Here is a 27,548-nt window from a genome sequence, read left to right as displayed (position 1 = left end):
CAGGTTTGCCAGCCTAATTGCCCTAATACAGGAAATGTATACCAGTCTTTAGCAGAACAGAATCTGAGAAATCTCCCTTATCCCCCTCCTCAAAATGGAATATTCCAGCACTTCCCAGACATCCTCCTACAACAGTTGAATGGTTGAGGCCTCCACTTCAGCTCTTGAAAAAAAATCCATCTTGGTTCTTGGTGGTGTTGGCAAGGATTGCAAGTATAGGTTTGGGGTAAAAGGAAATGACCTGTGTGCATCATCAACACTGGGCGGCTAGTGCAGCAGGAAGTTGTAGATATTGGCAGTGTGAATATGTCTGTTTCTTTGTCCCATACTTCAGTGCCAAAGTTAGAGACCTGGGTAATAATACTGGTCTGGCTACATTAAATTTTTGCTTCTTTCTAGGGAGAAGATGGATTCCCTGGCTTCAAGGGTGATATGGGACCAAAAGGTGACCGGGTGAGCGATACCCTTCTCAGTATGCTGGTGGTTCTGAAGTTGTGAGAGGGGGCTCTTTTAATGATGCATCACCAGTTGTGGAGGCTATAGAAACCCTTTCCATATTACACTCAGTCAAGGGGCAGGGGTCACTTGGGTGTGCTAATAGCAGGCCTGATCCAAAGCCAAGCATGCTACACTTTACCCTGGACTGAAGCCCTAGATACTCACACACCTGTGCATGTCCTGGAGTGCATCCAGACTATTGCTAAATCCCAAGCGCACAATGTAGCTACGGCTGGCATGAGATCAGCATTGATTGCAATGTCCGCATGCAGCTGAGAATCAGGCTTGCTATCACTGCTGCTGCAGTTCCAGAGCTGGTAAGCCCTTTATGAGGCCTGCACCAAAGCTCCAAGAAAGTGGTGCAGGTTGATGATGCCATCAACCTGCATCAACTACTGGAGGCTTGCAGAATTTCAGTTTTCAAAATGGTTGACCACGGAATTCAGGGCATACTCCAGCTCATTAGAAACCAAAATGTCAAGCAGATTTTCACAATTTTGTAAATATTCACAGCATCCCGTGGTGCCATTTTTTTTTGTTTGATATGTACACCTGTTGGAACAGGAGAGCAGGTAGCACTGCCAGGCCAGCTGAACAGTTTTATTTCTTTTGAACTACATGCTACTTTCCCAAACCCACAATTGCTGAGGTCATGTTGGACAGGGAAGAGAGTGTTTGTAGGAGAGTGGCCAGGTGGAAAGGAGGAGTGCTCAGCTTAGTCCCTTCCAGGTCCACCAGTTCTCCCCTGCAAATCTCTCTAAACTGTATTTCCTGGAGTGCAGCCAGGAGGAGAAACACAGGCCAGGGAGGAGCACGTTTGTGAAAGAGAACTGGCAAGCTGGGGAAGAATCAAGCACCTCTTTTCTATCCACTGATTCTTCCTAACAAGAGAATCCCCACCTTCACATTTGCCTCATGTGGAAAAGATGGAGTTTCCAATATTCAGTAGTGTTCACCTTTGTTACCTTGCATCCTGCAGAACTTTGGATTGGAGTGCTCCACCCTCATTTTGCTTATCAGGACTGGAAAAATCCCAAATGCCTAGTTGTGTTTTCTCCTCCCTCCTAAATTTGAAACTGGTGCTGTTATCGTCATCGTCATCTTAATTTGTATGCTGCTTTACATGCCCTAAACTGCTCACAAGAACAGAGCTACAAGAACAGGGATACATATTAAAGCATCATTACAATGGAGTCTAGTATCATATACTAACATAACGATATTTTAAATTCATTACAAAATAAAAAGTATCAGTCATTAAACACAACATCAGTTGTTAAAATACAAAAGCCAGATACTAGAACACTTACCAGTGCAGTCAGAAAAATTGGCAGCAGCCCATTCTCCAAGGTGCCAAGTACAGAAAGTAAGAGCGGGAAAGCAGAGAAGGAGGCACCCCAAATGCACCGCAGACAAGGAGAGGGGAACTCTCAAAGCGCTGAGCCAGCAACCAGCCAAAATGAAAATAATAATCGTTTATTGCAGCACAACACTTTTCGGGTATTGCAAGACCCTTTATCAAGGGCGATCTGTGAAAATACATATGAACAACATTAAAATCAATTATAAAATGTGCTTGAGAATTTCAACTATAATACGTTTATAAGCTTGTCTATTAAAAAGAAACAATGCCACAATCTGCTGGAGGCTGACTCAAACTGGATCAATCAGGAAAGGAGACAACTGAGGTGAAACATAATACAAAATAAAGCTTCACATTAAAACTTAACAGAATTGTCCGTACACCTCAACTTGGAAAATTCATACAGAGCTTCTCTGATTGGAAAAAGTCTGAATTTGGAAAAAGAATGGAGAAGAATACACAGGTGAATGTCGTATATACATCACACACTGTTATCTAGTCGATTAAACAAACAAAATTTACAGGAGTTACTGGCTCATAGAGGAGGACAGAACAGAAGCATAAAAACTTCACACATCCCTGAAAATAAACATGCACCCAAGATTTAACAAGAATTATTATTTTAATTCTTAAAAACCACTAAGTATTAAAGAGAGGAAAATAAACAATAACCAAACAGGTGGATGTAACCATACACTGATGACAGAAGAGTTTTAAATTCCTAAAGGTGTATGACGCTAATCTCAGTGGAAATTAATGTTACTTGAAAGTAAATGCAAACATCCACATGGAAAGCTGGTGCCTTTCTTGTAAAGGTAAAGGTAAAAGTAAAAGTGTCCCCGCACTTGTAGTGCGAGTCGTTTCCGACTCTTAGGGTGACGTCTTGCGACATTTTATTTATGGGGTGGGATTGCCAGTTCCGTCCCCGGCCTTTCTTTACTCCCCAGCATATGCCGGGTACTCATTTTACCGACCACAGATGGATGGAAGGCTGAGTGGACCTCGACCCCTTTTACCGGAGATTCGACTTCCTCCTTCCGTTGGAATCGAACTCTGGCCGTGAGCAGAGCCTTTCTTGTAATTAACTGAAAACACGAAAGCTTCACAACTAACTAAAAACAAATAAATTGAAACAGACCCCCCCCAAGTTCTTTTTTAAAATTTCTTTCAGGGCTTTTTTTAGGAACCTGAAAGCAGAAGGAGGATAAGAAAAATGAAAAAGGAAGAAAAATACGTTGCGCAAGTAACACGCTGCTATCTCATCAGTGTAAAAAGCTAACAGAATTCTTGGAAACAGCTGACTCGTAAAGGAAGGAGGATCAACAGCAACCCACACAGTCAGGTGTGACCACACAGTGAAGGCAGAAGAATTTTCAAGTTCTTAAAGATATATGCTACTGGTCTTCATAAAGAAGAATGTTATGTAAAAGTGAAAGCACATACATACAAATGGCACACCAAACTGCTACCTGTCTGGCAATTATCTATAATAGGGGAGTTATTCCTAAATCTTCTTTGAGACCTCTGGGGGAAATACTCCTCAGCTGGAGGATCCAAAAAAGTCCTCTTCTTAACAGAACATCATAGTTGGTACACTGCACTTTTTCTATGGTCCCAAAGACCAAGTCATTGGGAGCATGTCTTTGGGTCTGGAAATGGGTCACCAATGGAGATCCCACTCTATTATTGTGAATGTTACTAAGGTGCTCCCCAATACATTTTTTGAGGGGTCTCCTGGTTTAGCCAATGTAAAGTTTTTTGCAGGAACACTCTATCGCGTAAACTACAGAAACGCTGCTACATGTGGAAAAATGACAAAGGAAGTAGACCCTGTTGTCTAAAGGGTTAGAAAAAGAAAGGCACTTAACGGGTGTGTTTGCAAAAAGAGCAACGGCCACATGGATGGTGTCCCACAGGAGCAGGAACTCCTGTGAGAGTGGACTGAGTGGAACCTCAGGTTCTTCCTCTATTTGAAAGAGAATGGGGTGGCTTCATTGGATGCCATCCCCCAGTGCAGGAAGCCACCCCTGTTCTCTTTCAAATAGAGGAAGAACCTGAGGGTTCGGCTTGTTCATAGCAATACCAGCCACTCAGTCCACTCTCACAGGAGCCATTTTCCAATTTGAGGTGTATGAACAATTCTGTGGAGTTTTAATGTGAAGTTTTATTTTGATTTATCTTTCACTTCCGTTGTCTCCTGATTGATTCAGTTTATGAGTCAGCCGTCAGCAGATTATGGCATTGTTTATTTGTAATAGACAAGCTTATAAATGTATTGTAGTTTATATTCTTAAGCACATTTTATAATTGATTTTAATGTTGTTCATATGTATTTTCACAGATTGCCCTTGATAAAGGGTCTTTTGATACCTGAAATGCGTCGGGCTGCAATAAATAATTATTATTTTCATTTTGGCTGGTTGCTGGCTCGGCATTTCGAGGATTCCCCTCTCCTTGTCTGCGGTGAAGTACAGAAACTAGCCAGTTTTCTTTCAACTGCCAATATACAAAGTTCTAGATGCAGAGGTACCTCCACACTTGGAGGCAGTATGTCTCTGAATATCCCCCAGTTTGTGGGAATCACAAGTGGGAGAAAGTGCTGTTGCACTCAGGTCCTGCTTGTGGGGTTCTCATGAGCATTAGCTTGGCCACTGTGAGAACAGAATGCTGAACTAGGTGAGTCATCAGCCTGATTCAGGAGGGCTCTTATGTTCTAAAACTGTCTTACAATATTATAGCAGAGAGGTTAACAATAGATAACAGAGGGGACATCTGCATAGAGTCCAGGAGTTTCCAAAAACAATAACACACTTGGGTTGGGCCTTAGAAGCAGGCAGACCTCACACCTTTTCTGATCTTATCAGGCCTCTCCTTTAGAACAAGTTGTGCAACTAGCATCAAGTGCAAAAGTTGATGTGTGTATGTATGCTTACGTGCATTATTTCCCTAAATTACTCCAGTTCTTATGCAGGGGAGTATCTGAATTGCTGACCTTAATTCTACTACAACCATTCTTTCATTTTCATTTTTATATTTTTGGACAGGGTGATGCTGGCCCATTGGGTGTACGTGGTGAGGATGGCCCTGAGGGGCTGAAAGGGCAGGCAGGACCTGTTGGAGAAGCAGGTTCTACTGGGCCAGCTGGCGAGAAGGTAAGCCACTACCCCATCACTCTACCTTTGGCTGCTTTTAGGAGCAACCTTATACCAGGTCAGATGCTTTGTCCATCCAGCCTAGTATTGTTTACTTTGACAGGGAATCAGGCAGAGAGGGGTCTTTCCCATCACCTGCTTCCTGATCCTTTTAAAAAATCTGGGAAATGCCCAGGATTGAGCTTGGGACTTTTCTGAATGCAAAGCATGTGCTTTACCACTGAGTTATGATCTCTCCCCCGAAAGGCACAACTCTGCTCTACCCACCTGCAAGGATTTGTCTAGTATTTTATTTGGGTGCAGGAAGATCTTGATCTTTTCCTCTTTCCACAGGGCAAGTTGGGGGTGCCAGGCCTGCCGGGATACCCTGGACGCCAGGGACCTAAGGTAAGTGTGAGGTTGATGCTGGGGTAAAGGAAGGATTTCTTGTCCCTGGTTGTGACCTGCTTTATTGAGACAGCGTTGTTTTCCTACAGGGCTCGACGGGATTTCCAGGCCCTCTGGGCCTCATTGGAGAAAAAGGCAAACGAGTGAGTGAAACTGAGAGAAATAGGAGCAACCTCTTGAAAGCCCAATGAATGGAAAGATACAAACAGGGTTTGTAGGAGTGGGAGGGAGTAGGTGATAAGGGTAGTTGGGTGTGGCCAAAAGAGAAGTTGTGAGATAGTTGAGAGAGCAAAGAAAAGAGAAGCTGAGCAAATGATGAGGGTGACACAGCAGAGCCAGTGGAGGAAGCAAGTAGAGGCAGTAAAGGCCAGTTTATTGTGGTGGAACTGAGAGGTGGACAGTAATTGCGCAAATATAACTGGCACTAGGGCTTGGCCAAGAGTCACCAGCGTTTTTAGGCCTATGGGCATATTTGGAATTTTGAATGAGTGCTGTGGGCATCATGTCCTCTGGTCACTTCTCTTCTCCCCCAAATCAGCTCCTCCCGCCCCCGAGAGAGAACATGTACACACACAGACTTTGCTTTTCCAAGGGATCTGTGTAAAGTCAGATCCAGTATAATTAACTTGAGCCTTGAAAAACATAGAGGGCTCATCCAGACCATACTAAAAATCCACATTTTCCTTTTTGAAATGGTCTGCTGGTAGTCCAAACCTGACTGTTTTGCACTTTCTTTGTATTCCAATTAAACCATTTCCTCATCCATACTTGTAGGTATGCCCTTTTTTATTTACAAACTCCCCCCTCCTTTCTTCCCTCCCAACACAGGGAATGTTGCTGATTGGCTCAGAGATGAGAGGAGGGAGGGAGCCAATGGAAACCCAACAGAAGCAAGGGGGATGGAAGAAGGTGGAGTTAGAACCACCTACATAGGATTGTTTGAGGCAAAGCAACCATGACTGTCTCCTTAGATTGCTTTCCTTTCCTTTTTGCAGTGAGAAATTGCAGATTAAGGGAGGGGAAAGTGTGGGAAGGCAGGGATTGGAGGCCAATGTCATATGGAAGAGGGAGAATTAATGAAGACACAGGAGGCTTACATTGCAGATTACACTGAAATATGGATGAGTCCATCCACAGAGCTGAAAGAGGAAGTGGGGAAGGGCATCCAACTTTCTTCTTCAGTTCTATATATTTTTCAAGGGAGGACAAGGTAACTGCCCCCAATACCTCATGACCAAGGGGACAATGAGTAGGGAGAACATCAGGGGAAGATCTGAAGGTTGTCATTGTGTCCATGGACACCATGTTGGTGATCCCTGGACTAGGCTGAATAAAACCAGCAATGATGGCCGTAAATTCTGAGGAGCTTCCTTGAGAGGGCTAAGAGGAAGACGTTGGGAGAATATCTACAATGATTCTATGAGAACAAACCTAATGGGCTTGGCAAAAGCAGCACAAAACAGACATTTTGCTCAATCATTATAGTGGAAGAATAGGACAAAGGTAGGTTATGAGATATAACATGATCCATACATATAATGAAAGTATAAGCTATAGATGCATCATTTTAATTAGTTTGTATTGTGCCTGCTGGGATGATGGCACCAGTTGTTTGTGCCTCCCTTCCTATCCATAATTAATTAGCACTAACTTATGTTTATTGTATGTTGGCAATATGGGTGCCAGAGGGCAAGACACCTAAGCTTTTTAATTTGCTTTTCTGGCTCACGCCTTGCAATGGAGTAGGGCTTGCTCTGATTCAGGGCTTAACCCTGAAACCTGTTTTCAAAGTGAGGGGCTCAGTGCTGGAATGTACGAAATCAGTATAAAGAAGAAAATGAAGCTGAGCATGTGCAAAGTGCCTTCCCTCCTCCCTAACACATCTAGGATTGAAGATAAGGATTGCCAGGACAGAAGGCATGATTTTCAGGTGCATGCCTGCATCTGAGCACTTTTCAAACTGAGGTAACCCACCCCTTCCAAACTCTTTTCAGTCCCTAATGTGCTTCCATCAGTGGTAGGGAACCTGTGACATTGTTGGACTTCCATCAGCCCCCTCCACCTTGGCCAATGTTGAGGGATGATGTTAGTTGTGGTGCAACAACATCTGGAGGGGAATAACCCACATCACTAGTTTACATGGTCAAGAGATGAATCAAAGTAGAATGTGAGTTGAAAGGAAGACAGGGTTTCTTGACTTTATTGACTCTGGTGAGTGGAATTTACAGTGTCCAACACTAACAGAGGCCTCTGGATGACCCAAAGCAGGGAGACATGGTGGCATCTCTCTAATAAGGGCATGTGTAGGTGCACTACTTTCCAGTCTCATGATCCATTTCTCTTTATCTTTCATAGGGCAAAGCTGGTCAGGCTGAGCAGACTGGACAACGTGGTCCCTCGGTGAGCTTTTACCTCACAAGTGACAGCATGGCTCCCTTGGAGCTCTCAGTCATATATATATCAAATTTTATTTATTAGTACAGAGCCAAGTTGGCCAACAAAGTTTCCTATATTTAAATACCACACCACCTGAACCTACAACCACCCACTGAAAAAACAGATTACAATAATGTCACAATACTGATGAGAAAAGTAAGACAGATATATGTTTGGCTCTGTCAGTGTTGGTTTTTAAAACAGGCCTGGAAAACCCATTTATTCTGAGCTGCTTTTCATTAACTTGCTGAACCTTTTAATATTTTATACTGCTGCTGGTTTTGAACTGTTGGTTTTAAATTGCTCTTGTTAATTGTTTCAGTTAATTTTATACAAGTGTGGCACTGGCTTTTGAAATATTTTAACTTTGATAATATTACATTGAATTTGGGTTTTATTCTTTTTATGTAAGCCCCTTTGAGAGGGCTTTGACTGAAATCTTTAAAATAAATTGAATTATTCCAAAGAATGGGGAAGGCTAAATACGGGGACTATAAACTCTGGTGATACTTATTTATTTTAAAAAATGAATATCCCACATAACGTTTTTGGCAAAAATCCCTAAGCAGTTTACAGAAATTATTAGATCAAATTACAATAAATACGGTTCAAATAAAGATCAGAATACAATAAATGCATTTTAAATCCATTTCTTAAAATAGCAAGCCAGCAACTGTACAGGATAACACTTTCGAACAGGGTTGGGGAACCTCTCGTCTGCAGGCTTACTTGGGCCCACTAGGCCTTCCCATTTGGCCCACCAGGATATTTTGGCCTACCTGCCCCTCACCTGGTATCATATATGATGTTAAGGGCAGGGTAGGTAAAGACATGGCTGGGCCAAAAGGGACTTCTGAAGTGCTTCTGATCAGGTGTTTACCAGCACTTCAGAAGCCCTGCTCACAATGCTTCTGAAGTCCCGATGATCAGCTAATTGTCAGCTCTTCAAAGTGCTGCACAGGGCTCTTTGCAAGATGCTTGCAGTCCATCACAGTACTGTGTTATCTGATATCATTGTGACATCAGGGGACTGACATATGAGCAGCCCTGCTCACCTGTCTAATTTAGCATACTGGGAGTAGGGGAGATAAGGTTCTGGCCCACCTGCCATATCCAGTTCCTCACTCCTGCTCTCAAACATCCAGGTGCACCTGGGTAAACAATTGCATTTTAGAAGACATTTAAAAGCACCCAGCAGATGGAGATTTCCAAATTCCTTTTCAATATTCTAGAGATATGATGCCTCAACTGTAAAGGCGTGTTTTGAAGAGGCCTTCAGATGACAATATATGGACAGCAGAGTCTCCTCTGATAGATGGTAAAAGTCATTTGGTCTGTAGTAGGGGAGGAGAACTGCAGGGTATCCTAATCCTAATTTGTTAGGGCTTTCCATGTCAAAGTGGCTCCGTAGCAAATAGGCAGCCAGTGCAGATCATCAAGCATCAGTATAATATGTGCATGACTAGACGTACCATTCAGTACTCCAGCTGCAGCATTCTGCAATGAACCAAGTGCACTGAACTCCAGCTGCAGCTTCTGAACCAAGCTCAAGGGCAGCTCCATACAGTGTACATTATAGTAATCTAAATGCGAGGTTACCAATGGACCACAATGGAGAAGCTAACCCTGTCCAGGAGTGGGCATAGTGTCATGGTAGTGAGCACTCCATGCCACAGAGGTCACTTGGACCTTTAATGACAGAGATGTTTAGGAGTACTCCCAAACTATATACCTGCTCATCAGAGGGAATGCAACCCCTCAAGAATAGGCGCATATCCCAATTCAGACTCGGAACCACCCACCCACGGGGTCCCCATCTTATTAGAATTCAATCTCAGTTTATTAACCCTCATGCTGCCCATTACTATGTCCTGGCACTGGTTCAGAACACGCATGGTGTCTCCTGACTCAGACGTTACAGAGAAATAGAGCTGGGTGTCATCTGCTCATTGGTGACACTTCAAATCTCCTAATGACTGCTTGCGGCTGCATACAGATGTTAAGTAGCCTTGGAGACAATATAGTGCCTTGCAGCATCCCACAGCATCCCCCTAGGCACAGACACCCAGTTTGACACTTTGAACCCCCTCCCCCTGGTAAGAGTCAAATCATCGTCATACAGTGCTTCTGACTCCCCATAGAGACAGTCCAGGAGAATACCATGTCAACGGTATAAAAAGCTGCTGAGACACACAGCAAGATTAGCAGGCCGGTTCTGTGCAAAACCAGCCCTGAATCCAGACTGAAATGGCTTCTGATAATCAGTTACCTTCAAGAGCATCTGTAGATGAACTGCCATCACCTTCTCAAGCACCTTGCCCAAAAAAGAGGTATAAGCAACCAGGCAGTAGTTGGAATAAGCCTCTGAATCCAAGGAGGTTTTTTTCAGAAGTTGTCCCACTACCATCTCTTTCAAACACTGAGGCTTATAGCACACATTCCATCCTTCATCTCTCATATCAGATGCTTATAGCATCTTTCTTTGCTCTGTATAGAGGTAAGAGTAGTCTTAGAATTTCTGATGGCCCAGTATGGGGAGGATGGAGGAAAGATAGACTATCTGAGCTGCCTCCTTATAAGTGGGGGGCCTTTGAAAGATGGCTTCTGATCATGTCCACATGCTAATGATTTGTGGGAGAGCTGAGAAGATTATGGTCAAGGACAGATAGCAACTTCATCCTATGAGCTTATCAGATGTCTACTTAACTAAGAACGCAAGAGGTTGGGTGGTGCTGACTCACAGTGCCCTGTGCTAAAGTAGAGTTGGGGTTAAGGGAGGTGTCTCTTCTTAATTACAAATATGTTGAAGTGACCAAAAATTCATCTTTCTGTCATTTCCCCCTGCTCTAAAGGTTGATGCTCATTTAAAATCGGATCATCATCATTATTTAATTTATTACCTGCCCTTCACCCAGGGAGTCCCAGGGCAGGTTACAACAGTTTAAAGCGCATCCTTAAAAACACACCAAAACAACTTAGAATCACAAACATCACAAAAATAGGATGGATCCTAAAAATATACACTAATATAACCGAGCAGTATTGCTCATCCAACCACTTGGCACTATATCAACCGCCCCCCTCTCCTCCATCATGTGGTGCCTAGAAAGTCTGGTCCAGCTCCCATGTGGCATTTACCAATCTATAAAATATGTATCCTTTCTCCCCTTCCAGGGTCCTCCAGGTGAACGTGGTTTGCCAGGACCCACAGGAAAACCAGGACCAAAGGTATATCTGTTTTTGATGCTGTGCATGTGGTCTTGTACATTTCTCTATGACCTCTGCAGGATGTGTGTGTGTGTGTGTGTGTGTTTACCTGTGCCCAGTGCTCTCCATCTGAGCACAGCACTGTTCTTACCTACATAATTTATGTGTTAGGTCCCACTGATCTCATAGCAGGATCGTTTTGGACTCTGCCTATCATGTTTCTAAAGAACAGCCTTCAGGCCTTGCTGTCTTGAACACCTTTTGCCCCCCCTCTCCATCTCCACTAGTACTAAACTGGCCATCCATACGCAGATTGAGAGCCAATCTACATGGGCAGCCAAATTGCATAAAACAGCAGAATTCCTTAAACTACAATTTCAGACTACAGGTTATCCATGAACAAAGCAAACAAGAATATTGGGGAGAAGACCCTCTCCCCAACATGCTACATTTTCCACAGACAGGAATATTTTGATGTGGAGGAGCATTCAAAGATGCTGCCCAAACTTGTACAGACTCAAGAACTTTGCAGCGGGTGCTTGACCTGAATGGGTAGATTGGCTCACTTGAATTTCTAGCCCTGGCTGCCATTACTGCACCCAGTCCTGCCACTATGTTTTTGTCTGTGCTGCTTCTTCAACCTAATTCTGCAAGGCAATTTTACATTCTAGTCCCCAAGATGTATTGCCGTGAAGACCAGGAACCATTTCCTGCCACCCCTCAACAATGTGTTCTTTCCACAGGGTGATGTGGGCCATGATGGAGCCCCTGGAAGTGTAGGGGGAAAGGTAAGTGGAGTGTTCAAGTCCACGCAGGGGAAGGAAATCTGGGGAGAGCGGTGTCATAAGAGTCCAGTTTCCTGCTTGGCAAAAGAGGCTGTGACATCGTAGATGCCATTAGAGCCATGGAGGTACTAAATAACTGGCCTCCTGCTACAGTGGGTAAGAAGAGCAAGAGTTGACTTGAAGAATGCAATTGTCACCGGTGAGTAGAGATGGGATCTGTTAGCCGGTGCCAGTTCGAAAGCATTACGTCAACTTAACAGGCTGATATCTTTGTCCGCTATCAGCTGCTTTTACCAATCTGTTTTTGATATTAATATTGATATTTTGAAAGGAAATGTCTATATTTTGAAAGGAAATATCAATAAAATTATCCTTCTTAATATGAAAATTTTAGAGGCAGATTTTTTTAAAAAAAACAAAACTATTTTTGAAAATAGCCATGGAAAATTGCGACATAAAAATCTGATCTGCAGCAATAGAGTTTGAGCAAATTAATGGAAAATTTGATACAGAATACTAGTGCATCCCTGCCAGTGAGGACTAAGAGGTCAAGTGATGGGGGTGGGAGGGAAGCAGCCAAAGGCAAGGAAGCTGGAGAAAACAGCTCACAGTGATTTCCCTCCCTCTCTTTCCACAGGGTCCTGCTGGACCACAGGGCCCTAATGGATTTCCAGGACCCAAGGGACCACCTGTAAGTATTTCACATGCCCCAATTCCTACTTGTTTAGAAACATGGGGTTGGTCGGGAACTGTAGTCCCCCTGAGGCATTCAGGCACAGGAATGAACACGTTCGAAAAGCAAAAATGTACAGTCCAGACAATTTAGGTTGACATTTGAATGATATATGCAGAGAAAGCAGAGCTCAGTTTAAGCATCTGCTGTGGAAACAGCCTGAGAGAACAGAGTGTCCTTTACGTGATAGGACCTGGGAGTGTTGAGGGCAAAGGAATGAGCCTGTGGTGACAGCCAGAGCTTGGAAAAGTTACTTTTTTTGAACTACAACTCCCATCAGCCCCAGCCATCATGGCTACTGGATTGGGCTGATGGGAGCTGTAGTTCAAAAAAGTAACTTTTCCAAGCTCTGGTGACAGCCAGAACAGATCCCTGTTGCCTTGGAGTTTAGGTTGCAATATGGAGGGAAAACAATTCTTCATTTTGGAAGTACTCTTCAGAAGTCTTAACAAGTCAGCCCTTGACTTGCTTCTCCTATAGGATGAATACTTTCAAGGCCACTGGTATGATGAAGGCTAGGTTAGTACACTTACTGTCTTCCACCTGGCAGGGGAGATAACATGAAGGTGGTTTTCCCAGGGGGAGGCTCATCCATTGTGCATTGGAAAATATGCAAGTCTGTTTATGTACAAAATTTTAAAGGTTGGGAACCTCAACATTTTAACTTTGGGATCAGCATGAAGAGGAGATTCCGTCAATCAACCCTTTTGCAAGAAATGTAAAAGGGGTGCATGGTTTGGAAACAACAGATGCCAAACATTAAAAATTAATTGGTAGCCATATACCTCCAAACTATGGGTAGCTCAGAAACCCCTGATCTCACCTGTTCATAGTCATGGCTGTGCAGTGCTAACTTTTGGTATCCAAGCTTCTGATTTCTGGTCGATACATACTTGGGGGGAAATTATGGAACTAAGGATACAAGTTCTGAAATGCGAAATTCAAATTTTAAATGTTATCCTTCTTGTGGCCCCTTTGAAAGAGAAACCAGCCTTTGCCCTTGAAAACAACACGGCCACTATTTAGTCTGGAACACGTGGATGTGAATACTGATTTTAAGTGTTATCTTACAAAATTTATTTTTATTTTATTCATTTATACCCTGCCCCTTAGCCAAAAAGGCTCCCAGAGTGCCTTACTAAATATTAAGACAGCTCCTGCCCTCAGAATTACCTGAAAAGACATGACACTCAAGGAAAATGAAATGGGAGGGAGAAGGGAAAAGCACAAGTTCTTAAAATTACGTATACACACATATTTCTGATTCGAAAACAATACATTCCTCAATACACATTGTAATCATTCCTCAATACACATTGTAATTATTGCATATCAAGGCAGAAAGACAAATGATGTATCTACTCTTAGTTCTCATTACTATTAATACTTCCTCATAAACTTTTAAAATTAGTTTTTCTTACTATACTAGCACTGAAAGCATTTAATAGTTTTTTCCTCAAGCTTCCCTTCCACATACTCCTCCTTTCTTAAAATTGATATAGTATGTAAACTCAAAGCTTTTCAACAGCGCCCAATATTTTAATCTCCCATTCAACAACAATTTCTGTTTCCTTCTATATTTTTGAGCTCACGATAATTATGCTGCCAGTGCTCAGCGAAATATTATCCTTACCATTTGTCTGCTTCCTAACTGTTTATAAAAACTTAATAAGATTCTTACAGGATGATATGGTATTTGCAGTCCCAAGATACATCTTAATTACCTCTTTCCAGTTCATTTCTGGACTCAACTCAAAGTGTTGGTATTAATCTTTAAGGTCTGAATGGTTTGGGACCAGATAACCTGTTGGTAGCATCCTTATGAACTGCCGAGAATGTGTGTCGAAGGTCCTGCTTGTGTGACCGCTGGTGAATTATCTTTGCAGCATTTGAAGCTATTTGTTTGAAGTTGAATTTATGTTCATCAATTATGAACTGAAGAAATTTGTTCAAATTGAAAGCTGTCTCTCCACCCCAGTTTTGTTGCTGCCGCAGGCGCTACATTCTGACAAGTTTAGTTTTGCCTGAAACTTTTAATTGCATGAATTAATTGGAGGGGGGACCACATAAATTGTTGGGCATGCTTCTATCACAACATCTTAAGAGCTTGAAATGTTTTTTGAAATTGCCTGAAGGGGACCAGGTGGCTGATCTTGTTAGATCCTCAGTAATACGGTCCCTTTCCCCCCTCAGAGTTCTCATTCCCATCCCTCTCCTCCGGCGCTTTGACTGGGAGCTCTCTTGCAGGGTTGTCTTTGTATTTCACTGCCCTCTCCTCTCTTCCCCAGTTCTTGATCAGATCACTTGAAAGGGCACAACCCTCCTCTGCTTTTGGAGGACACGTAACCTGGTTTTCATTGGCCCCAAAATGTTTCTCCAACTGTTTTTCTCATCGCCGTTTATTGCTTTATTGCCACAGTGTTATTAATAATGCCTCAGCAGCGGCTGCCCAACATGTGCTGCGTTGCGAAATGGGTACATACTTTCACAACCTCGCACCAAAAGACAAAATAATAACTGAAGACAGTGCCATGGCAGGCAGTTGTAGGCCAGACTGTGTCCTCTTATATAAGCCCCATACGTATTGCCCCAAACTTTGTGAAGTGTATGTGCATGTTTGGAGTGTGGCTGCAGCTCTGTAAGGGGGATTTCAGGGCCATCCCATATCTTTATTTTCTTTTAATTCTTTCTGCTTGTAGGGCCCTGCTGGGAAGGATGGTTTACCAGGACATCCAGGTCAGCGTGGTGAGCCGGTGGGTATCATTTTGAGCAGAGGGCAAAGTTGATTCTAGTCATTTTAGTGCCCTAAACAAAGGCTTAGCTTTCTGTCTGTTCCTTCCCTTTTAACCATTCATTGATTTCTTGCCACAAACACTCTGCCCAGCCAGCCTGTACCAGCACTGTGACCTCCACTCTTTTTTCCCCCTTAATGGGCTCTGCATGTCACTGTTGCCTCCCCACAGTGCCTTCTGCCTTTTTGCTGGCCAGAAAACAAGATACAGTTTCTGGGTGACCAGAACAAGGAAATGGCTGCCAGGGCTACAGCTGAATCTCTGTTTAGGAAGAGGAAGAGGTGAAGCAACACCAGTTCAGGGTGCATCAAGAAGTTGCTGGGCAGTGGCTTAGCAAACTTAGCAAATGTTCCATTTGTCCAATGGTTGGATGGGCCATAATTGAAATCCACATGGGACTCCTTGCTTGGTGCCATTTCCTATTTGGACACTGACATTCATTTCCCCTTTCTTTAGGGATTTCATGGCAAAACTGGCCCACCAGGGCCTGCTGGGGTTGTGGGACCACAGGTAAGGAGATATTTTACTTCATGTGATCACAGTCAAAAGAATAATCTGAGCTGGGACTCCAACCAAGTAACTGAGGTAGCAGCGACACTCATGTTCATGCAGGCAAACATGGTAGCTGACATTTCACTTTCTGTCCAGTGCTTCAAATGTGGAGGAACTGCGGGGAGAGTTCTTCTTTCAAATTTTGTAGAAACCTACATGAAAGAGATGTCAGAGTTGGTAGCCACCAGACCAAGAATGGATGGTGATCGTTGACAGGAGGCAAGGGTTTCAGAACCTTCCTGTGGGGTCTAGATCATCCTGTGTGTGGTCATTTGCTTAGGACAGATTCTGTCAGGCCTTGGCCTTGCTCTGAGGCAGGCTGCAGCTGGGGTCCAATTTGGGCACAGGCAGATGAGGATCAAAGGGGCCAGATGCTAGAGATTTAATCCAAGATGGGTGTGGGTCAGACATAAGATTAAGGAGGCTAGGCAAAACACCAGGTGTTTGTTGCTTATAGTTGTCCCTGAGCAACTGTTTTATAGGGGCTGTCTGGTATAGCACAGTGGGGAGGAGAGCGTGGCTGGGAGTCCAGAGTCTGTGAGTTCAAATCCCCGCTCGTGTCTCCTGGGTGTCAAGGGCCAGCTAAAGATCACCCCCACAGCAAGTGGCTCAGGGGTTATGTGCCCTGCCACCTGTGCAGCCGTGGGCAAGCTGCATAGTGCCCAGGAGCCCAGTTGCCCCCCAGCTGGTAGTTGTGGACAAGGAAGGGGCTGGCTTGTGCAGCCGTGGCAAGCTGAGCAGGCTCTCGCCAGCTGGGGAGGACTAGCCTCAGAGGGAGACAATGGGAAACCCCCTCTGAATACTGCTTACCATGAAATCCCTATTCATAGGGTAGCCATAAGTCCGGATCGACTTGAAGGCAGTCCATTTCCATTTTCATGTCCCTATTGGCTTGTCAAGTCAGCTAATGGAGTTCAAGTTGGGAGGTCAGCTGACTCTCTTCACACTGGAATTGCAGCCTAGGGGACACTCTTTATTCATAAGGCCTGCTTGGCCTTTTGAGAAATTGAAATCCAGGTGGTGCAGGAGTAAAGGCATTGGAGACTCTGGTTTTATTTACAAATAGTGACTTATAGATTCTAACAACTGTAAGAACATAAGAATTGCCTTGTTTGATCAGAATAATGATGGATCCAGTCCAGCAATCATTCTCCAGCAAAGGATAGTCAGATCCCCCTGGGATGTTTGCAAACAGGGTATGGTAGAAATGCCCATTCCTTGTTTTATTTTAAGAGGCTGAGGCTTTTTACTTTAGAAAAAAGATATGGGAAAGACACAATCAAGATTTATAACTTTACAAAGTGTGCAGAGTGATTAGAAAGAAATTACACATTCCTTGCTCTCTCAACACTGCAGATCATTGATTGGAAATAGTTCCAGGATAAAGAAACAATTACTTCTTCAGGCAGCTCATAGTTAACATGACTAACTGCAAAGTGTAGAGATGGGCACTAATTTAGATGAATTGGGGGGAAAAGGGTAATAGAAATTCATGGAGGGATTGAATTATCACTGGCTGTTAACCATATTTTTTAACAAAAGAAACCTTCATGTACAGAACTGTCTTATTTACTGGTGCCAGAAAGAAAATGGGGGGCAGGAAGGGTCTCATCTCTATCATGTCCTGCTTGTCTCATTGTTGAGCCCTAATTTCTCACTGTGGTGTCTGACAAGAAAGAATGAGCTGAAGGAGTCACCAAAGTTAATGACCAGCTGCCCTAGCACTTCCAGCTAGTCACTGCTGCTTTTTGCTCCTGGGCTGCGCTTAAATGGAGTACCTTCTATGTACCACAGGGGAACTCAGGAGAAACTGGTCCCATGGGGGAGAGAGGCCATCCAGGCTCCCCTGGTCCCCCTGGAGAACAAGGGCTGCCAGGTGCTGCTGGCAGGGAAGGCACCAAGGTGAGTGCTCACCTGGGGAGCTTGTCATGATCACAACAAAGGGTGGATTTGGGGGAGCAAATGGTCTGCTTTTGAAACAGGTTAGCTACAAAGGGTTATGTGAATTGGTCCTAGAGAGGAGACGAGAAGGAAGGGGCGTGAACCAGACTACTGAGCTATTTTGGCATCTGGAACTGCAACTAAAATTGCAATGAATTACAGGGAGAGGAGAATCTTAAGGAAATTCTGATGCTTGTATATGGTTTCTTTTAGTTCCAGAGCAATTAGCATTCTGGTAATATCGTACATGGGAACTAATAATTTATTTCTGTAGTCTTAAATCTGCAAAATCCAATGCAGTGAGACTATGCGCAAAAAACACATGCGTGAAGGGCTTCAATTGAAGGAAGTTACCAACAATGCCTGAAGTATGGGAGCGGAAACAAAATGAGCCCATAACAAAATGGGCTTCTGTTGGGAGGAAGGGCGGGATATAAATCAAATAATAAATAAACAAATACATATCAAAATCTCTCAATGGAGATGAACAAAGAGTGCATTAACCTTCTCCAAGATTTTGCACCCCTTTCCTACTCTGTGGATAGTAACCAGACATTTATTTTCAGGGTGATCCTGGACCTAGTGGTGTCCCAGGCAAAAATGGTCCTCCTGGAATGAGAGGCTTCACTGGGGCTCGAGGACCTGCTGGGGAGACTGTAAGTGTTTGCTTCTCTGGTGAGAAGGGACTGAGGTGGGAGGTAGTACTTGCAATGCATATGGAGCAGAAGCTGCAGCTTTGCCACACCGTGTATAACTTTATAAAAGGCTGTGTGTGTGTATGAGTATGTCTACAAGCCTCTAATTGTGTCATTTTCGACGCAGCCCTCCTAACTTTACCCTACCTTCCATATCCTGGATTTCCTCACACTCTCTCCCCAGATCAAGCCCAAATTATCTGTAGATACAGTTGTCCTGCCCAGCTGTGTGCCTGCAGTTGCACATGATTGATTAATGAACTAATGAATTTCATTAGTTAAGTCACCCAATACCAAGTGGTCTCTACGCTACTTAAACAGATTTAAAAAACATGCCACATGAGGTACATGGATTAGGGTGAAGGATGGAAAGATCTGTGGACTTGAATAAAGATATGTGGGAGAACTCCTAACCCTATCCTGTTCCTTTTTATACCATACCTCCCCTTTCTTGAATCCTACATTCTACACATGAACGCAGCCAGCCTTATCCTGGAAGGAGACTGCTTGGGGTTAGCATTGTCTTCTCCCTGGAAGATCTGACCCTGACTCCCCATGAACTTTGTTTCTTTATTATTTTCTTTATTTCTTATAGTTCACACTGCCCTTCAGTTGCCCTTTTGGCATATTGCATCCTTGGGCAAGACTAGCCCTATAGTGCGGGGGTAGCCAACATAATGCCCTCTGGATTGCTGGACTACAACTCCCATCATCCCTGACCATTGGCCATGCTGGCTTGGACCAATGGGAGATGGAGTCCCAACGTCTGGAGGACACCTTCCATAGTATATGAACCTAGGAATGAAGCAGCAGCAGCAGAAATATAAGTGTTTTTGTTCGTTTGTGTACTCCGTTAGAGGCCCATTCCCTCTTTCAAAACAGTGGTGGAGTTAGCTAAGCCATGGCTGGGGTCTGTTGGTTACTCTTTCCTTCTGACTCTTGAGGAGCCACCCCCATGTAGAGACTGCCTGGAGCCAATCTGAGTTTCTCATCCTAAGTTAATTTCTGCAAGACACTACAACACAGGAAGCTGCCTTGTATTGATTCAGGCCATGGGGCCATCTAGCTGTGTATTGTTTATATTGACTGCAGTATATATATATATATTGACTTTCAAACAGGGAGTCATTCCTAGCTCTAAATGGAGATTCCGGGAATTGAATCTGGGACTTTCTGCATGCAAAACATGTGCTCTGCCCTTGAGCTTGCGTCCATTCACCTCAGGTCTCAAAAAGGTGAACACTTTTGCACCACCTCTAATCCATCTTTTTTGTTCTGTTTCCTCCCTCAGGGACCAACTGGACTGAAGGGAGCTGAAGGGCCACCTGGTCCGCCCGGCCCCACGGTAAGTAGGCTGGCAACTCCTCTAGGGCTTACAAGGAAGACAAGGATGCTCAAATATGTGGTCTGTTGGGAGAGTCTTGTGGGTTGCTGGTAGGGTAGGGTAGTCTTTCCAACATAGTGCCATCTGGGTTGGGGAAGGCTGGGGTAAGGGGATCTTTGTTGTAGGAGAATGGAGTCTTGCACTGGGACTCTTGATAGTGATATCGCAGCCTGAGTTGATGGGGTAATTATGAACATTGCCTCAAGGAAGAGACCTATAGTAGAGAGGATTCCAAATAAGGAGATGGATGTATATATCTGTTCCCTTCCAACAGGGTTCCCCCGGTGAACGAGGCCCCTCAGGAGCAGCTGGGGGTATTGGGTTGCCAGGACGAGGGGGTAACCAAGGACCTCCTGGCCCAGCAGGGGAGAAAGGGGCACCGGTATGTATCAATCACTCCCTTGCCATCTGTGATCAATTTCTGAAAAGAGAAGTTCAGGGCTCAAATCTTCCAGGAGGCCACAGGGCTTTTTGTGTGTGATTGTACTCGTCAGTACAGAATACTGGCTCCCCTTTTTTTTTTGCTGCCCATGGCATTTTTGTAAACATATGAGTACGGGCACCTACTTTTGTTTTACTAAAAAAAGCACTGGCCACACCCCAATCTGAGGCTGTATTTGGTTACACATTGGTAGAGGAAGGTCATTCTGTATAAGCTTATGAGACCTACTTCTTTATTACTGCTTCACAGGTTCCAGGAGTGAGTCTTAAGCTCCGGTTTTTATTTCCACATTAAAGGACTCCTTCACTCACATCCTCCATCTGTGATCCCTGTCCCCATTGTGGACTTATCCCGCCTGAGATATTTAAAGATCCCAGCCAGTGCCCATCTATTGCAGTCCTTAAACGATTTCTCCCCCTATCTTTTTATTTTATTTATTTTAAAATATTTCTATCCCACCCTTCTACCCTATAATAGGGCACTCAGGGCAGCTTACAAAAATAAAATCAAACCCGTACATAATAGAATTGTAAACAGTAAAATCACAGAAACATTAAAATAAATTAAAATACATAAAATGCAATACACACACACACACATTAATAGGGAGTGGTACTAAAGGGACTACAAAGGTAAAATTTAACGTCGAAGGAATAAAATCAGTGTCAGGCTCTAACTTCAGTCCCTCCCAAAGGCTCTCTGGAACAAGATCGTTTTCAGAAGTCTCTGGAAAACCAACAGGGAGGGAGCAGAGCAGACTTTTGGGGTAGGGTATTCCAAAGCTTGGGGGCCACAGCTGAAAAAGCTCTCTCCCATGTGAGATTAACGGACTTAAGTTAGTTGTCTCCATTAATGTCACTGGGTCTATTCTGAGCAGGACTAACACTGGATACAATCCATTGTATATAAGTGCATGCATTCATCTCACATTTACTAGCCTGTTTTGAATTTTTGGATAGGGAACAAGATTTTGGGTTTCTTAAGCAACAGCAAATGTGCATGCACACAGAGATCTTTGAGAGCCACTTCAAATCTTATTGAGCTGTGTAAACTAGAAAAAAATAGGGAAAGGAGAAGAAGGGGTACAAGAGAACACCAAGATGTTTCAGTCAGCGCCTGGGAGTTGTGTAAGAGGGGAAAGAAAAGAAAACAAAAGGTTTAGTGATGGAGATGGGATGTGCCGCTACTATAGACTGAAAAATGTTAATAAGAAAAAGGGGGGAAAGTGTTATAGATAAAGATGGGGGTCAGGGTAGAAGAGGTGTGAGAAGTAAATGGAGGGTGTTATAAAACAGTTATCCAAATGACTTCTTTATTATTGAATGGTGGTGCTAGTGGGTTGCTAACTTTGGGACTTAAAAAAAAGTGGAATGCACATTGGCAGGACACAAGATCACATGTGGATTACACAAGCAACCTGTAGAAATAATGTGAGCATCAAATTATGCAGACAAATCTTTAGGTAAGCTTGGCCCAAAACATTTTAAGGTCTCTGTAAACCACTGGTGTCCACTCCTCTGTATGAGATGCGAGCTGCATTGCCCCAATGCTGTCCCTCACCCCACCCCTGTCCTCACTTGCATTTCCACTTTTCCAGGGTGAGCGAGGCCCAATGGGCCCAGCTGGGCATGATGGAATCCCAGGTCCAGTGGGTCTACTGGGCCCAGCCGGGCCACCAGGACTTGCTGGAGAAGATGGTGACAGGGTAAGTGGCCTGCACATAGACTGTGTTTGGTGGAACAGGGAAAACATGTAAATGGCCCACTCAGCTGCACAGACCACTTGCTTCCGTGACAACAGAACTTTACTGTGGTGGCCCTAGCACTGATTTCCATAGTCTTGGTTTCCCCAGCTGACTTGACTCAGAGGCCACATGTTTACCTGACCACGGTTTCTGCAGCAGTGTTTTCTGTGGTGATGCTCTCTGTTCTCATGCTGTGCTCCCTTCGCTTTTTCTCCAGGGAGAGATGGGTGGCCCAGGACAGAAGGGAAGCAAGGGGGACAAAGGAGAAGCGGTGAGTTTGAGGAAGGTTGCTGGCAGATGCTTTGGGGTATCATCCAGCATTTTTTGCTTTTTGTGCATTTTGTGGGTGTTTCAGATTGTTTTTATTCTTGTTTGTACATCTGTTTTTAATGTTCGTAAGTACTTTGAGTTCATTTTTGAAAAAAGCAACCAATAAATATTATTGTCATCATAAACATTCAGCATGCTGCCCCTTATGTCTTGTTGTTATGATTGCTTATAGATTCTTTTATTAGTTGGAGAGATCTTTTGAAAGAAGCTAGAGAACAAGGAGGGGGAAACTAAGAAGACCACTGTTTTTTCACGTTTTATCTCTTTCTTTAGGGTCCTCCAGGACCTGCTGGGATCCAGGGACCTACTGGACATCCAGGGCCTGCTGTGAGTATTTATTCCACCTCAGAATCTGTACCAATACCTATATATCCCTGAGTCCTTAAAGCTTTCCTAGAGTAGATTGCCCTCTCCCACAAAACCCTGGGCATAGCTCAGCTTCCCTCTCTTATACTTACTTTGTTCCATCTGTCATGGTGTTATTTTATTTTTTAAAAAATTATGTACCACTTACTTGACATAAGACCTCTAAGCGATGTTGACCTAAGTCAGTGGACAGCACCATATGCTTCAAGACTAGAGGCCAGGCTGAGTGCGATGCCACCCTTTGGTGTAATCCCAACTTTTGGGATCTACTAGAGAGAGATGGAGTGTGTTTCTATATCAGTGGAAATCCTGACATGGATGTCTTGCTAACAGGGAGCTGATGGGGAGTCTGGGCGCCGAGGGCAACAGGGCATGTTCGGCCAGAAAGGAGATGAAGGAACTCGTGGATTTCCCGGGGTTAGTGGCCCATCTGGTTTACAGGTGAGTACTGAAGCCTGGGGTTATAAAAAAGGTAAAGGTGTCCCCGCACTTGTAGTGCAAGTCATTTCTGACTCTTAGGGTGACGTCTTGCGACGTTTACTAGGCAGACCGTATATATGGGGTGGGATTGCCAGTTCCTTCCCTGGCCTTTCTTTACCCCCCAGCATATACCGGGTACTCATTTTACCGACCACGGATGGATGGAAGGCTGAGTGGACCTTGACCCCTTTTACCGGAGATTCGACTTCCTCCTTTCGTTGGAATCAAACTCCGGCCGTGAGCAGAGCTTCGGCTGCGTTACTGCAGCTTACCACTCTGCGCCATGGAGAGCATGAAGCTATTGGGTTGGAGGTGTATCGGAAGAACACTAGGATTCTTCTTAAGGGGACTTCTACAGTGAGAGTGGAAGCAATGTTCAGCGATTTCCCCAGCTTTATTCAGTGGGTACAAGGCTATCTGAAAATGGTTTGTAAGGAGTTTGAAGCTGGGATATTAGAGAACTTGGGGCTATGATTAAAGCTAAAGCAACCTTTTATACACAATTTTAAATACAATGAATTCCCTGAATTTTGAAATTCTAAATATTTTATGATTGGCGTTGCCAAATGCTGAGGGTTAAATTGAGATGGTCTTACAATAATTATGGGTTGCTGAATTTTTAAAATTTGTAATGGTAAAAATTTAAAATTTCTTATTTGAGTTTCTAAACTCAGAAAAGCTTTCATTTCAGACTCTGGTTTGGTTTGATCTGGTTTGATCTGGTTTGATAACTTGAATTGTACTACAGAACCTTGAATAGTTATGTGAACACACATCTCCCCACCACACTTGATATTTCTCCCCAAAACTGAAAATGCCACGCATATAAAATCTGAAATTTAACTCTATGCATTCAAATTTGAAATCTGAGTACTTGAAGGTTGGATTTCAAAGTCATATTTGTATGCTATCCAGAATACAGGAATGCCAGCCGAATGGAATGAATGCTTACTTTGTTTGGGGTGTGTTTTCTTCACAGGGAATGCCAGGCCCCCCAGGCGAGAAGGGTGAGAGTGGTGATGTTGGTCCAATGGTAAGAGCCATTTACTTCAAACCTAAGCCTGCCTTTGATTCCACTGCTGGTGCCCCATGATGAATCTCATCCATTCTCTTTCTTTTTGGCCTCTCTCTAGGGCCCACCAGGAGCTCCAGGGCCCCGGGGCCCACAGGGTCCCAGTGGTGGGGATGTGAGTAACATTTCTTTTTCCACATGAAGCAAGGGGACAGAATTTGTTTATCACTCCACTCATTAGCCAGTAAGACTGCCGCAGCAGCTTACATAAGATCAGTTAAAAATAAGACAGCTCCAGCCCCTAGGCTTATACTGTAAAAGACCCAACATAAAAGGAAAAAGAGAAGAGGAGAGAAGAGGAAAACAAGGAAACTCGAGCACCCATTCTTAAAGTTATATAGTACTTAATGACTGGCTGGAACGGAAAAGGCCCACTTCCTACTTTGGAATATCCTGGATAGACTGCCTGTACTCCTTCCTCCTGGGGATGGTGGGAACAACAACAACATATGAACTAGTATTTACCTGATGGATGGAGTGCTATTGTTTCTGATTTTCTTCAGAAGATTCTGTAAAGTCTGAACTCAGATTTAGGGTAGGGGTGTGTTTTCTGATACCAGCGTGATCAGGAATACTAGGAAGAAATTACATGATTTTTTTTCAAAAGAAGTCAGTTTATATAAAATGGCAGAAGACAAATAACAAACCAAAATATCAGCACATTCCCACCTCTGTTGAGCCACATTCTAGATATGTTCTAGAATCTTAACACTAGTGCATTGATATGCATAGTTGAGATCACATGTTCAGTTTACATGATCACTATTCTGTTAATTGCTTATCACAGCATGAGTAATCCCCTAAATGGTAATGATCTGTGGTAAATGATTTTGTAATGAAGCTATAATGACAACTTTAAACCATTATTGAGTGGTGGGTGGCAACCATGACATTTGTTGATTGGATTTTTATGCTGTCAGTCTAATAATTCTTGATGCAGTATAAACAGAACCACTAAATGTGGATTCTTGGGGGTCCTCTTGGATCAATAAACCCACCATATAACTAAAGTGATGGGGGAATAATGATAGTAATAATGATAATAAACCTTCCCCTTATCAATGGCTTTAAGTTAGTCCATAAAAATGGACCTACCATTAAGAATTCCTCCTCACATGCCCATTTGACAGATGGTACCACCAGGAGAGCATCCCCAGTATATCTCAATAACTGTAACTGTTTAGGAGAAATTAATAATAATAATAATAATAATAATAATAATAATAATAATAATAATAATAATAATAATAATAATAATGATGATGATGATGATGATGATGATGATGATGATGATGATGATGATGATATGCTTGTTACCCAAAAGTCTCCAGCAACTTACAACAATGTTAAAAACAAAAACAAATAGATCATGCTATAAAACATCCCCATACACCCAAGGGAAGTTTTGGCAGCATACTACTAACAAACAGCATCATCTCAGTCTATCAAATGCCTGAGAAAAAAGGTAAGTCTCTACCAGGTGCCCAAAATATGTCAATGAAGGTGCCAGGCAGACCTCACTGGGGAGCGTATTCCACAGATGGGGAGCCACAACTGAAAAGACCCTTTCCCTTCTCACCACCCTCCAAGTGTCCCTCAGAGGAGGAACATGGAGAAGGGCCTTAGAAAATAGCACATAAAATAGTATGTAAAGTAATCTCATCAGGACCTCCAAGAGCATTTAGATTAAGTATCTAGATTCAGAAGATTCCATAAAGTATGGACAGGAGGTTCCTACTTGCATACAATGCCCTGCATACACATCTTTTGCTTCTATGTCAGGACTTGCGTTGTACATTAAATTGCACAAAGAACATCACATTCAAAAGGTCTAAAGATCGCAAATGTCAGTTATTCTGTCTGAGTAGAAGGGTGAAAGTAACGGAATGAATGTAAGTTGCAGGGTGGAAGACATTTTAATTAATATTATTGGGTGGTGGAAAGTTCTGAACTATTTAAACAGATGATCACATAACCAATTGGCAAGGACACTGTGGTGGTCTAGATGAATTTTTTTCTCAACATGTCTCCTTTTATTCCAGGGACCACAGGGACAACATGGTGGGCTGGGACAGCCAGGTGCTGTTGGTGAAAAGGTGAGTCCAAACTAGGATATATGAGATGGAGCGGTTGTTGGATGCACTTTCAGGTGAATTTAGGAACCAAGGACTGGACATGATGCTGTTGTGTTTCAGGAGCATTAGAAAAGCTGTGGGATTTTTCGCTAGGGGATTAGTATAGCGGGGCAAGAAGCAACATTGAAGGCATCAGCTATTTCCCCATCCTGTCCTTCAGTCTGTAGGGAAGGGAAGGACTGTATACTTTCCCAACACTTGCAGACATGCTCTTTTCTGTAGCAGCCCATTGTTTTGCTAGATGCAGGGAGCTGTAGGTTTAAGCAGAGAAAATAAGTTGTAGGAAAGTGTGAAATGTGAGCCATCTGAAAGCTGATGTTAAGCGGGCTGTGTGTATTGTTCATGTGTGTGCATTAGATACTGGCATGTGGAGAGAAACTCATGGAGCAAGTTGGGGATTATGGGGGGAGTTAGGAGTGCTCTGGTTGGCCCCCACTTATGTTCATTTGGAGTCGAAAGGGTGGCAAAGCTCTAGAGTATTCTGGACCACATTTCTCACCCCGCACCCACTGTTTTCTGACGCATTGTGTTTTCCTGAATGCGGTGAGATGAGGACAAGCAGCAAGGGCCATCTTTTGGCACTTTCAGAGGAACGTACAGACTCTGAATTAAATGTTATCTTATTTCTTGGCCAATTTCCCTCATGCCCCGCAGAACAAACCCATTGTTCAAAGACAGCATTAGAAAGCAGAACTAGTTTTTCAGAAAGTGCCAGCAAGAAGCACACACCCCAACATGAGACCACCTTATACCCAAACCCCTCTTCTTCACATTGATTTATAAGAGACAAAGTATATTTAAGAAGAGGTTTTGAGACCCAGGATGGGGATCCAAGCTGCGACCTGTGTAACAACATTCTCAAGGAACGCAGCGCAGGACTACAGGCCGCAAATTGGGAAGGGACTCTGTATCTCGGTGCAAACCTTGAAGCAAAGGGATTCTTTCCTGCTTTTTTGGCCAGAGCTCCTTCACAGCACTTCAGCTGTATTCCACTGCCCACTCCCTTGGGCATAGGATAGGTAATATCTGCCACCTGTTATGTCTTACAGCATGA

General features: G+C 43.5%; 1 protein-coding gene across 6 annotated transcripts in view; it reads left to right on the top strand.

Moving 5' to 3' along the window:
* COL5A3 (collagen type V alpha 3 chain) overlaps window positions 1-27,548 on the top strand; it is a 144,005-nt gene that overhangs the window by 90,293 nt on the left and 26,164 nt on the right. For all 6 annotated transcript variants that reach the window (XM_061614515.1, XM_061614512.1, XM_061614514.1 and 3 more), the window contains 21 exons: window positions 400-453; window positions 4,906-5,013; window positions 5,347-5,400; window positions 5,490-5,543; window positions 7,756-7,800; window positions 11,011-11,064; window positions 11,787-11,831; window positions 12,466-12,519; window positions 15,261-15,314; window positions 15,810-15,863; window positions 17,700-17,807; window positions 18,413-18,502; window positions 19,833-19,886; window positions 20,200-20,307; window positions 21,965-22,072; window positions 22,329-22,382; window positions 22,715-22,768; window positions 23,141-23,248; window positions 24,267-24,320; window positions 24,421-24,474; window positions 26,402-26,455. In XM_061614515.1, the coding sequence (XP_061470499.1) occupies window positions 400-453; window positions 4,906-5,013; window positions 5,347-5,400; window positions 5,490-5,543; window positions 7,756-7,800; window positions 11,011-11,064; window positions 11,787-11,831; window positions 12,466-12,519; window positions 15,261-15,314; window positions 15,810-15,863; window positions 17,700-17,807; window positions 18,413-18,502; window positions 19,833-19,886; window positions 20,200-20,307; window positions 21,965-22,072; window positions 22,329-22,382; window positions 22,715-22,768; window positions 23,141-23,248; window positions 24,267-24,320; window positions 24,421-24,474; window positions 26,402-26,455 (1,422 nt within the window). The remainder of the gene's footprint in view (window positions 1-399; window positions 454-4,905; window positions 5,014-5,346; window positions 5,401-5,489; window positions 5,544-7,755; window positions 7,801-11,010; window positions 11,065-11,786; window positions 11,832-12,465; window positions 12,520-15,260; window positions 15,315-15,809; window positions 15,864-17,699; window positions 17,808-18,412; window positions 18,503-19,832; window positions 19,887-20,199; window positions 20,308-21,964; window positions 22,073-22,328; window positions 22,383-22,714; window positions 22,769-23,140; window positions 23,249-24,266; window positions 24,321-24,420; window positions 24,475-26,401; window positions 26,456-27,548) is intronic.

The sequence above is a fragment of the Rhineura floridana genome, chromosome 3 (assembly GCF_030035675.1).
Source record: "Rhineura floridana isolate rRhiFlo1 chromosome 3, rRhiFlo1.hap2, whole genome shotgun sequence".
In the NCBI taxonomy this organism is placed as follows: domain Eukaryota; kingdom Metazoa; phylum Chordata; class Lepidosauria; order Squamata; family Rhineuridae; genus Rhineura; species Rhineura floridana.
This window is presented reverse-complemented; position numbering and strand designations above follow the sequence as displayed.